The sequence below is a fragment of the Rhineura floridana genome, chromosome 13 (genome assembly GCF_030035675.1).
Source record: "Rhineura floridana isolate rRhiFlo1 chromosome 13, rRhiFlo1.hap2, whole genome shotgun sequence".
Classification (NCBI taxonomy): Eukaryota; Metazoa; Chordata; class Lepidosauria; order Squamata; family Rhineuridae; genus Rhineura; species Rhineura floridana.
In genome coordinates, this window is record NC_084492.1 from 10,955,727 (window position 1) to 10,969,059 (window position 13,333).

Genomic DNA, 13,333 nt, shown 5'->3' on the forward strand with positions numbered 1-13,333 from the left:
ACCATGCCTCCACTTCTTTTTCACTACAGCAGCGATTTATTTTGGTGGGTTTTGCTTTTACATGTACTGTTTCTCAAGTAGTGGAAACACTTGTCTCAGCAGAAAAAAAATAGGATGTGAAACTATTATCTATATTAGCAGTCTAGGCACAAGCTTTCTTTTGTGGCCAAGTTATCTTCCAGTCTGATGAGGACTACCTTAGGGCGGGCTCTGCTGGAGAAGCGTGAGTGTGCTGCAGAACTTAAAAACTATAACCGCTGGCAAAAGCACAGCAGCAGCCCAGATCGAAATGGGTCTCTCTGAAGAAAGCAATGAACATCTGTCTTTGTCCATTGCAAGGTCTTTGGTCTGCACAGTACTGAGCTTGTCATTTATCACTGGGGTCCCTGGCAACTCTTTTGTCATTTGGACTATTTGTGGCAGGATGACCCAAAGGCCTCCGACGGTCGTGCTGATCCTCCACCTGGCTATCGCTGACCTCCTGGTTCTCATCACCTTGCCAATCTGGATTTATTCCTTTGCCAACGCCTGGCCCTTTGAGCTCGAGGCTTGCAAAGCCCTGGCATTCGTCATCTACAGCAGCATGTACGCAAGCATCTTCCTGGTCATGGCCCTGAGCTTTGAGCGGTTCATGGCTGTCTTTTACCCCTTTGCTGTTCAACACTGGAAGTACAAGATGGCCAGCAACGTGGTGGTCTCTGCCATATGGATTCTCGCCATTGCCTTCGGAGCTATCATCATCCCGTTTCAGGAGACTGACGATACGGAAGTGGGTCTCCAGTGCACAGCTCGCATATACCCCAATGGTCGCGCTCAGGAGGTTGCCTGTTGCTTGCTGGAGACTCTTGTGGGCTTCATCATGCCCTTTGCCTTCATCTCCGTCTGCTACATCTGTGTTGGCAAAAGAATTGGCCAAATGACTTGTCCGTTGAAGCGACGCTCTGCGAGGCTGATCACTTCGATAGTGGTGGCCTTTTGTCTCTGCTGGCTGCCCCATCATGTCTTTAACCTGATAAGTGTCGCTTCTGCCCTGATTGAGGATTCGTATCCGGAGATGTCTGAAGCCCTGAGGAAGATTTCAGCCATTGGGGTCTACATTGTAGGCTCGGTGGCCTTTATTAGCAGCTGCATCAACCCTCTCCTTTATGCCTTCGCCTCCAGGAACATCCAAAGCAGTGTGAGAATTACTAAGTTGTCCAGACTGTTTGAGCAAATGAGCCCTTCGGAGAGGAAGAAACCCACTTGTCCAAATGGCAAAGAGGAGAATTTGACAAGCACAGAGATGACTTAATGAGGGCCAAGGGAGATACTGAGGTTGGTCTCCAAAGCCCTGGTCCTATTGCTGTTACTGACTTCTTTTTTCTTTATCTGTTTAAGCACAGCCATGCAGATCAACTATTCTCAGAGGACAACTCATCCCAGTTCATCGCTGTTAAAAAGCAGCTGGTCAAGGCAAGCTAACTAGACTCATCTGTAGCATTTTGCGTTGGCCAAACAAAAGGAAGACCCAAATTTAAGAGTAAAGGAAGGAACATAAGGAACTACTTTATCTTGAGTCTGACCATGGGGCCATCTAGCTCAGAACTGCCTGCACTGGCTGGCAGCATCTTTCCGGGGTTTCAGAGAGGGGACATCCCTTGTGCCTGGGACCTTTTGCATGCAAAGCATGTCTTTTACCCACTAAGCTACAGTCTGAAATCCTGGAGGGCCACTGGACCCACAGTTTGATTCAGTATAAGGCTGCTTCCTGTTCCCCTGAGTTAGAGAGAGGTGCAGTGGCAGCTGGTGGCCCTATGTAAGCGGGACAGTGGAATCCACTCTGGTTTTAGTCTGAACTTTCAGTGAGCTGTCCAAGGTGCTGGCAGCTCCTTGAAAGTTTGGACTAAAACCCAGGACGGATTCCACCGCCCTGCTCACATGGAGCCAGCAACCGCCACTGGAGGGGTGGCAGTATTCTGTAGGTGTTCAAAGGGTATGAGGGAGAATGGGAGGGGTTGTCATAAGCAAGCAGGAGACATGAAATTGGTTCAAGGTGGTCTCATGAAGGAATGTAGATCTAGAGCAGGGAGATGCTGGAGGACCACAGTGCAGAGCCTCCAAGACAAAGCCAAGAACTGTTATGAAGTTGCCTTTGTGCTCAGGTCCTGCATGGGGGTTTCCTATGGGCTGGCCACTGAGAGAACAGGATGCTGGATTAGATGGGCCACTGGCCTGATCCAGCAGGCTCTTCTTATGCTCTTATGCCTTATACCAAGTGTGACACTTGCTAAGTCTAGCTCAGTATTGCCTATGTAAGGGGTTCCCAAACTGCAGTCCGTGGACCACTGGTGGTCCGACAGCTTCATTCGGGTGGTCTGCAGCGCGTCCGAAAAAATACAATTAAAAATAATCTATAATAATCTGGCATCTAGGACAGCGCATTCCAGGCTATACGGCCCAGTTCCAGGCTATTTGTCAGACTGTATCTCCCTATACGAGCCTGCCCGGATGCTGAGATCTTCAGGAGAGGCCCTTCTGTCAGTCCCAACACCCTCGCGAGTGCGATTGGTGGAGACGTGAGATAGGGCCTTCTCGGTGGCTGCTCCTAGGTTCTGGAACTCCCTTCCTAGGGAGGCACAAATGGCCCCCTCCTTGCCATCCTTCCGTCGGCAAGTAAAGACTTTTTTATTCCGACAGGCTTTTGGGATAGAAGGTGTTTAGGATTGGGCTTTACAAGGCTTGTTTTATTGTTTTATATTATTATTTGTATTATTTTAAATTGTTTTTAGATTTTTAAGTGCCTTTTACGGTTTTAAGGTTGTGCATAGTTTAATTGTATTTTAATTGTATGTTTTTCTATGTTTTTAACTACATGTATTTCTATTTGTAAGCCGCCCTGAGTTCCAGTTTGGAAAAAGGACAGGATAAAAATAAAGTTTCAATTCAATTCAATTTCAATTCCAATTACAAGGCAGAAAAATCATGAAGTGGTCCGCCAAGAGCCTCAGCAATTTTCAAGTGGTTCATGTGGGGGAAAAGGGTTTGGGAGCCACTGGCCTATGTTGACCAGAGCTTGGAAAAGTTACTTTTTTGAACTACAACTCCCATCAGCTCCAGCCAGCATGGCCACTGGATTGGGCTGATGGGAGTTGTAGTTCAAAAAAGTAACTTTTTCAAGCTCTGATGTTGACTGGCAGCAGCTCTCGAGAGTTTCAGACAGGGGTCTTTCACAGCCATGCTTGGACATGCTAGGGATTGAACCCGGGACCTTCCACATGCACAGCAGATGTTTTACCCACTGAGCTTAGAGTCCTTGCCCAAGAGGTCCTATAAAACTGACTTCTTAAGGAGGATGAGTGGATGGGCGCAGCCAGGATTGGCTCAAGCTGTTTTGCTGGCCTAGCTGACAAACCATTCCTTTGCCATTGCTCTTCCTACCTTCTTGAATGAGAAGAGGGGAGGCTCTATTTTCCTCAAGGTTTTATTCCCCAGTTGCAGCCTCTTTTCCCCTGTTGAATCCAAGTAAACGGCCACTCAGCTTCACCCATTCATTTGTATCGAGTGAAAACAGATGCAGTTGGAGGGCGGCAGAGACAGAGAGTTCAGATTCTATCATCATAGAGATTGGAACTGTGTCTCCTCTGCAAGGTTTTCCCAAATAACCCAGGGCTCCTGGAATTATATTATCCTGCACATCTGCCTTTACTAGCTGGTGGGCTGGGCTGGCTGTGGTGGCAGCTTTTTCCATGTGCGGAAAACCACAGAGCATCTGCTGCATTCACACCATACATTTAAAGCACAATGCTTCCTCCAAAGAATTCTGGGAGATGTAGTTTACCCCTTATCAAACAACAGTTCCCAGGATTCTTTGGAGGAAGTCGTGTGCTTTAAATGTATGGTGTGTGCACAGCCTATGAGTGAGTGGAGCGGCCTTTGCTAACATGGCGCCCTCAGATGCTTTGGACTACAACTCCCATCAGCTGATGAGAGTTGTAATACTCCCGGAGGTTGGACGAGGCTGGGCTGGCATCTTAGCAGCACCCATACACAGATGGGGGATCCTGCTATTTTACCGTTTGGTTGTTATGTTGTCCTTTCTTGTATTGTCATTTTAACTTTTGGGTAAGATGCCCAAGGAGCCTGCCGAAGGACAGGGTATCAGTCCAAATAAAGTGAATGAAACAAAGTAGGGTTCATGGTCCTTTGGGGTTTATTGTGTGGATTTTATTGACTGGGTTTGTGCATTGGTTTTTATGTTTGATTGATTCTGTAACAGTGGCTATTTTATTTAGTAGAGGTTGTACATCAGCTCGTGATAGAAAGGCAGCAAAAATGGAATAAAACCATTAAATATGGGTGAGCAGACACTTTAAACTTGGGATCAGATTTTTTTTCTCCCTTTCTTCATCTTTGGGACATAGACATTTAGGGCACGAGCCGCCCTACATTAAACACTCTTAGAGGGGAATTTTGTACATGTCCAGTGTGACAGACAGTTTGGTGTTGTTGTTAGAGTATTGGACTAGGACCTCCTGGGAGACCTGGTTCAAATCTCCACCCAGCCATGAAGCTCACTGGGTGATCTTGGGCCAGTCACTGTGTCTCAGGCTAACCTACCTCACAAGGTTGTTGTGAGGATAAAATGAAGTGAGGAAGAACTGTGTACTCCACCTTGACCTTCTTGGAGGAAAGATGGGATATAAATGTAAAAGTAATGAAATAGAGTGAGAACAGAAGATTTATGCAACTTTACAGTTGACATTGAACTTGTCAAGGGTTATCAATACCTTGGCACAATCATTAACCAAAATGGAGACAATAGTCAAGAAATCAGAAGAAGGCTAAGATTGGGGAGGGCAACTGTGAGAGAACTAGAAAAGGTCCTCAAATGCAAAGATGTATCACTGAACAATAAAGTCAGGATCATTCAGACCATGGTATTCCCGATCTCTATGTATAGATGTGAAAGTTGGACAGTGAAAAAAGTGGATGAGAAAAATCAACTCATTTGAAATGTGGTGTTGCAGGAGAGCTTTGTGGATACCATGAACTGTGAAAAAGTCAAATAATTGGGTGTTAGAACAAATGAAACCAGAACTATCACTAGAAGCTAAAATGATGAAACTGAGGTTATCATACTTTGGACACATCATGAGAAGACATGATTCACTAGAAAAGACAATCATGCTGAGAAAAACAGAAGGGAGTAGATAAAGAGGAAGGCCAAACAAGAAAAGGATTGACTCAATAAAGGAAGCCACAGACCTGAACTCACAAGATCTGAACTGGGTGGCTCATGACATATGCTATTGGAGGTCGCTGATTCATAGGGTTGCCATAAGTCATAATAGAGTTGAAGGCATACAACAACAACAACAAAGAAATAGAGGAATAAATGTCTGCTCAGAAGCTCCATTATGTATAGCGGGACTTACTCTCAGCTAAGTTGGTATAGGGTTGCAGCCTTAAGTCTTACTGATTTTGATGAGACAGATTCAGCCATGCACTTAACACTCTCACACTGGAAACATTAGAAGTGCTGTATCCTTACTATTCGCATCAACTGACTTTCCCTAGATTTTATTAAAATGAATGAACACAGGCAACTAACTTACTGACTGGTAGGGTTTTCTGCCATGGAGTTATCTGGTCATCTGCATTGCTACATATATGGCATATATATTTTTCTGCCATACGCTCCCAAGTGTGGTGAATTTGGGGAAATTGACCAAACAGCAAGGCTTCCCCACAGAGAGACCTCATGCCTGGCCATCAAATGTGGTTCTCCAGGCCTCTCTGTCCGGCCAGCTATAGAGCAGGCAGAGAGATCTTCTATCTCTGATCTTAGCAGAATGCCAAAATCAGAGATAAAGCCTTCTTTCTGCCCTTTAAGGGTAAAAGGAAGCATTTCCCTCCATTTCAGTGCTTTACTTTCTTGCTAAAGAGCAGGCAGAAGTATCTTTTAATACCCAAAGACTGTCTTCTTCTGTAGGAACCTGCATGTTCTCTTAAGTCATCTTCTGGGGCCCTGATCTGCATGCCCCCCACCATCAGAGATTAGGCAGGTGGCTACACAGGATGGGGCCTTTTTGGTCATTGCAGTTAGGCTGTGGAACTCTGTTTGCAGGAAATCCACCTGGCTCCCTCTCTCCTGGGCTTCTGATGCTACGTCAGCCTCTTTTGCTTCATAAGGCTTTGGAGACAGCGGACTGATGTTTTAACATCAGTTTCCACTAGCCACAACAGCTATCTTCAACCACTGGTAGAGACAGTATGCTTCCGAATACCAATTGCTGAAACTGCAGGAAAGGAGAGTGCTCTTGCGCTCAGGACCTGCTTTCAGGCTTCCTGTGGACTTCTGATTGGCCGTTGTGAAAACAGGATACTGGACTAGATGTGCCTGTGTACTAAAGCTCTTCTTGTGTTCTTAATACTGCAATCATTCCTATATTTATATATATATATAAATATATATATGAAACGCATACACACATCTGGTTGTTTTATGTTTTACTTTGAGTGACAGAAAAGGAGGCAACACCAAATATAGTAGAGAAAGATGACAAAAAAGAGGCAAGCCTGAACATGGTACTGAAAAAGGACAGGGACTTCAATGAAATGGCAAATTGCCTAATGTGTTTCAGTAGAAACCTTTCTCAGGCGTACAAGAGGCAGTGGGCTGTCCAGCACTGGAGCCTTCAAGAGGGTTTAATTTGGATTCCTGCACTGAGCAGGGGTTTGGCCTTAGAGGCCCCTTCCAACTCTACCATTCTATGATTCTAAAAATTCAGTTTGTTGGGTTATTCTGGGAAGATCATTTCATTCATTCTCACTAAAACTCAACAAAACAAACCCTTCTGCCCCCAAGGAAGGTTTTCTGCTGAAACATGTTGAGCAATTTACTGTTTCATGAAAGTTCCTTATTATTTTTCAGTATCATTCTCAGGCTTGCCTATTCATTTCCTTATACGTTTTACAATGAAATCTTGTTAGCTGCTTTGGATGCTTTTTTTTAAAGCAGAAAAGCAGTTTATACACATTTTAAAACAAATAATGGGTGAATCAAGGAGTACCTGACTTATTTCTTCTGTTGCACATTCTGTTGCTGTGATCCCTAGCATGTAGGATGTAGGAAGATCCATTGCAAGCAACTGGACTTGCTTCAGAGTAAAGCAGAATTAAGCTGCAAATGCTGACCCCAACTATAAAGCAGGGTTCGAACCCCACACAGCCATGGCTTCCCCAAAAGAATTAATAGGAACTGTAGTTTGTTAAAGGTGCTGAGAGTTGTTAAGAGATCTCTGTTCCCCTCAATAAAATGCATATGTTAGTATGCATATGTTAGAAAAACAGCATAGAAAATTAGTGAAAATAACATACTAAAATGCATCATATTGGGGAAAATTGTTTGTGAAAATGTGCATATTAAGCAAAAATTGCATATAGAAATGTGTTTATTAGGAGAAATTCACACTAAAATGCTGAATTTTCATAAGGACTTTTTTTTAAAGTCAAACTGATGCGGAAATGTAGTGAACTGAACTTTTGTTGTTATTATATGCCTTCAAGTCAATTTCGACTTATGGCGACCCTATGAATCAGCAACCTCTAATAGCATCTGTTATAAACCACCTTGTTCAGATATTGTAAGTTCAGGTCTGTGGCTTCCTATGTGGAATCAATCCATCTCTTGTTTGGTCATTATTGTCTTTTCTAATTAATCATGTCTTCTCATTATGTGTCCAAAGGATGATAACCTCAGTTTCATCACTGTCACGCCATGGTAATGACAAGTTTGCTAGTGGATTCCTGCCATTTGCCTCAACTATTACTAGATAGTTCTTACACATCAGATACAGGAAAAAGTAGTTCCTGCTCACTATGACTTAAAAATAGGGGTAAAGAAGAGGAAGAAAAAATCTATCAAGACATTCTCCTTGTGACAGAGCGCATGATTTGCATGCAAAAAGACCCAGGTTCAGTTCCCGGCATCTCCAGGCAGAGCTGGGAGAGTCATTTGTCTGAAACCCCAGAGAGCTGCTGCCAGTCAGTGTAGACAATACTGAGCCAGGGGGACCAAAGGTCTGAGCATAAGGCAGCTGCCTATGATCTTAAAGTCCCATTAAAATTAATGGGAGCTATGCAAGACACTCTTGCAGTTTGCACTGCCTAAACAGGCGAAGTTTCTCTCGATTAATCATTCTAACCCAACACTGAACGGTGGCTGCTTTCACAGCCTTGGCTACCTAATCCTTTTGTTAAAAGGAGGGACTGAACAGAGCATGCATGTGAGTCAAATCTAAGCACGTGAGAAGAGCCCTGCAGGATCAGGCCAGTGGCCCATCTAGTCCATCTAGTGGCCTTTTCCTCCATGAATTTGACTAAGCCGCTTTTGAAGCCATCCATGTCGGTGGCCACCCCTGTCTCTTGTGGGAGAGCATTCCATAGTGTAATTACACACTGCGTGAAGAAGCCCTTTTTTTGTCTGTCCGGAGCCTTCCAACATTCAGCTTCACTGGATGTCCGTGAATTCTAGCTATATGAGAGAGGGAGGAAAACTTGTCTCTGTCCATGCATAATTGCATACACTTCTCTCATGTCACTTCTCTCAAAATCTAGTACAGGAGCAGAAATTCTACAGTGTCCATGTGGATTATTCAGGCAGAATTTCCTGCCCTCGTCCTTGTTCTTCCCTGGTGTCGGACCGGGCACCAACTCCCACCAAAATGCCCTGGGGCAAGCAAGTGGGCTGAGCAGTTGGAACTTGCTCAGCCTCTGATGGAAGCCCATAATGCAGCCCAGCTTTGACTGGGAGCCACACTCAAGGATCTCTCCTAGCCTTTTAACTAAGAGGTCGAGGACAGAATCTGGGCCCTTCTGTATGCAAAAGTATGTGCTCAACCACTGCGACAGCCACTTTCAGTTCCTATCTCCTGAATCTGCCTTCCCGAACATGGGATGCTCCAGCTGTTTGAGTCTACAACTCCAGGGGGTGTAGTCGTCCAGACTGTCGGGGGGTCTTAGACCCCTTACTTTTTTGGGAGTCAGGTCTTAGCAGGGTCCCTTTGTATCCAGTGTCCTATGGCTAATCAGCATGCAAGGCAGTAGTATAGTGGCAAAGTGCAAGGGCCCTTCATGTTAATCACAGGCACATACACCCTTTTTTGCTGCTGGGTTGAGAATGAGATCCTTGTTCATGCCTTCCCCCACAACAACAGATATTCCTAGGAGCCTAAGCATGAGAGGGGAGAGTGTTAGCTGCTGAGAAGAGTCTTCTCAATGGCTGACTCACCTCTTTTCACTGTGATTGGCTCCAATCAGCAGGAAAGGGCAAAGAAGCATGTTAGAAGGCTCTTCTCAGGGGCTAACACACTCCTCTTTCACGCTGATTGTCTCATAGGATGCTGAAGATATAGGGACCCTGCTCCCAAAAAAGTAAAAAAACCCGAGACCCTGGACGACTACATCCTCTCATGCAACGGGTGTATGTTAGCCACGGAGAAGTCGTCTAAAGCAGTATTTCAAGCCTGGGCAGATTATTCTAATCTCAGAAGGTTGTATAATTTTGGAAGGAGGCACTGCTGTGAGGGGGCATGGCTGCGATTATTATGAAGGGACCCTGCGCTTCTGAATTTGCCACCGCACTATTGCTCCTGTCCCCTCCAGCAAACACAGCACAGAGTTAAACCCAGCGTGGATGGGAATCAATGGCTTCTAGCTATGACGACTGTGTACTACCTCCACTGTTGGAGGAGTTATGCTCCTGAATAGCATTTCCTGGGGAGCACGGGGGGGGGAGAATGCTGTTGCGCTCAGGTCCCATTGGGGCATCTGGTTGGCCACTGCGAGAACAGGAGCTGAACTATATGGGGACTTTGGTCTGATCCAGAAGGACTCTTATGCTGTGCAGTGGCAAATTCAGAAGTGCAGGGTCCCTTCATGATAGTCATAGCCAGCCCCCTTCTAAGATTATACAACTTTAGAATAATCTGGCCAGGTTTGCATGCTGCTTTCTGCTTTCTGCTTCTCTATCCTAATGTCTTCTCCCACAAACAGGTGTCCCTAGGAGCTAAGCAGCATGAGAAGGGAGCGTGTTAGCTACCGAGAAGAGTCTTCTCAGTGGCTGACTCACCTCCTTTCACTCTGATTGGCTCCAATCAGCAGGAAAGGACCAGGAAGCATGTTAGAAGACTCTTCCCAGTGGCCAACATACTCTCCTTTTATGCTGATTGGCTCATAGGATGCTGGAGGCATAGGGACCCTGCTGGGACCTGGCTCCCCAAAACTTAACGGGGTTCATTGTTGTGGTCCAAAACAGCTGGAAGGCCCCAGGCTGGGGAAGGCTGCCCTGAATGGACAGGTAAGCCTCACCTCACTTTACCTTCTGTCCAGCCTGAGCCTCACCTTGCCTTACACCCGGCTGGACTTTGCCTTGGCTCACTGTGCTGCAGAGTAGGTCAAGCTTGAAATTTTTAAAAAAATATTTGGGGTTTTTTATGGCCTTGTAGGGAGAAGTGGGGGAAGGAGGAAGGACAAAATTCTCACTTTCATTCTTCTCACCAAGGGTTTTTTTTCCCAAGGAGATCTTCAAAAAGTTAATCCAAGTCAAACCCTACTCAGGAAACCACCGTTCATTTTCTCACTGAGCTTCTTATCTGATCATGCATCAGTAAGCTTTTGCCTTGAATGGTGCCTGATTGGAATCTGGTGTTTGATAAGGCCGGCGGCCAGGCCAGGCATCATTAGTTGTCACCATTGCGCCGTGCCACCCTTGGGGTCCCAGAACACCAGCAGGACCCACTGCCCTGAGCTCCTTGCTTCAGGCAGCTGAGGCTACATGTGCACACCACTCACTGAAAGCACATTTCTCTCTCCTAGAAAAAAAAAGAATCCCAGGAACTGTAACTCTGCAAGTGGTAAATTACAGTTCCCAAGCTTCCAAGGTGTATGTATGATTTGTACACAGGCTGAGTCTGCATTATATTTCCCTCAATGCCCCGAAGTGCCCAACTAATGCCACTCTGGAAGATTGGGGGAAAGTTCAAATGATAGCTTCTCAGCCAGTCTATTAGGCAAGCTTTCAGCCATAGCAGGACCGGGGTACATGTGCCGATTGCAACAAACTCAGGACGGGATAGAAATTGCCGCTCCTTACACCCCTACTGATGTTTAGGAGTTTTGTTGGGTTAGGATTTTGGGCTATGTTCACACCATGGGTAGTATTCAGTGCTGGTGCCACTCAGAGTAGATTAGCGTTGCCAGGTCTCCTGATTTTACCCAGAGACTCAGGGTTTTATTGGTCCTCCCTGGATCTCTGGCTGAGTCACTCCATATCCTCCAAATCACCAGCTCTGTGCTGCTGCCACCTCCTCCTCTCCTTCCAGTCAATTCCCGCCACACACAGAGCTGAGCGGCACACGAGGGAGGCATGCTCTTTGTGGGTGTGTGCTCTGTCTCGCTTGCATGACAGACAGAAAGCTAAGTTAGGGGCCAGAATTTGTAGCTGGCCCCACTTCCTTCACTCAGCTGGTTCACCAGAAAGCTGTGATTGCTCCCTTTCAGGTAAGGATTCCACTACCTACCCCTAACCAACTAGACACACATGCTTCTCTCGCCCCCTCCCCTCCCCCACATCTCTCCAACAGCAATTAAAATCATGGCTGCCCATATAAAGCTGAAGTTGGTTACTAGTTCCCAGTTCCTTATTTGCTGGAAAGTTCAAAACACTAAAAAAGAAGAAAAGTTTACATCTGCAGCGACTCCAAAGCAAAGTTAGCATGCCCCTAAACCACAAAACACATTATATGTGTGTGTGTGTGTGTGTAATCACAATAACTTTATTGAATCAAAATTATCAGTCTTCTGAAATGCTCATAAATGCATTATGGTGTCATAAAATTGTAAAAAAATAAGTAACTGAGGAAGCACACCTTAAAATCTGCTCTGAGTAGCAATGGACTTCATTTCTGCAATAATTGGATTTGTCACCAAATTAATTAATATTTCTGATATTCTCTGTCTTTGTGGAGAGAACTTTAAAGTAGCAACTCTCCACGCCTGGTTTCTGATTCATTCTTTTTTTCCATTTTTTTTTTAAAAATCGCTTTGAAATCATCAATAGTGTGAGTGATACTTTTATCAATCTACTGTCTGTGTGAACTCTTCAAATGTGTATTCCCTTTCACTTATGTCAATGAAGTGTTGATTGTAACTGACAAACAGAAAGCAGCAGTGGGAGAATGAGGTGTTGATGGTAAGCAGCAGTGGAAAATGAGGTGTTGATAGTAAACACGAGGGGGGGGAGAACGACTTGATTATCTGCCTTAATTTGTCTGCTTTGCAGTGCACTTGAAAAGGAATGTAAACAGGCAATCATTACAGAGTTCAGAATAAAGCAATACCAGTGGGGACTCGTGAATAATTAATTATTATAATATCAATAATTTTCTGCAAAGCAAAAAAAAATCAGAGGAGATCAGAAAACTGAAAAGATATCGGAGGAAAAAGGAATCAGATTGTTAATGACCACCAGGGGGGCACACTTAAAAATGAAACATAAAAAAGGAGAGGATTCCATTCCTAGCTCTGAGCCAGGGCAAATCATACACCCCAAGAAAGGGGAGAATGTTCTCTATGATATGCCTGTGCTTCCTGCCTGACCCTGAGCTTCTGCTGGGCACAGGGAATGGATAAGGGCATCTATGCACAACCAAAGGGTAAAGAAAAAAATGAGTAACTGGAGGTGCCATCCCAAAATCCATTCTGTGCCAGGATAAATCATATACCCCAGGAAAGGGGAGGGTGTCCTCTGCGAGATGCCAGTGTTTCCCACCTGACCCAGAGCTTCTTCTGGGCACTAGGCATGGATAAGTGCATCTATGCGCAACCAAAACACACAACAAAACATGCAGGGGGGAAAATAAGTAACTGGGGTGGCCATCCCAAAATCTGCTCTGGGCCAGGACAAATCATGTACCCCAGGAAAGGGGAGGGTGTCTTTTTTTGTCTATTTTGGTTGTGCATAGATGCCCTCATCCATGCCCTGAGCCCAGAAGAAGCTCTAGGACATGCAAGAAGCACTGGCATCTTGTAGAGGACATCATCCCCTTTCCTGAGGTGTATGTTTGGTCCTGGCCCAGAGCAGATTTTGGGGTGGGCACCTACAGTTACTTATTTTTTATGATTTTATTACCTCGTCATGCATTTATGAGCATTTCAGAAGCCTGATAATTTTAATTCAATCAAGTTATTGTTGTGCTTGAGAGAGAGAGTCCCTCAATCAGAGATATGTGATACAGGGTATCCCAACATGTATTTTGGGATTCGGGGATATGTCAACTTTGGTTTGGAGTTG

At 45.1% G+C, this 13,333-nt stretch overlaps 1 protein-coding gene across 1 annotated transcript; it reads left to right on the plus strand.

The window, feature by feature from the left end:
- The first annotated feature begins 261 nt into the window (after positions 1–261).
- On the plus strand, positions 262–3,013 carry LOC133369118 (leukotriene B4 receptor 1-like). The gene has a single exon (XM_061594033.1). It carries the CDS (start codon positions 290–292, stop codon positions 1,289–1,291), a length of 1,002 nt encoding a protein of 333 aa, XP_061450017.1. The 5' UTR covers positions 262–289; the 3' UTR covers positions 1,292–3,013.
- The last annotated feature ends 10,320 nt before the right edge of the window (positions 3,014–13,333 follow it).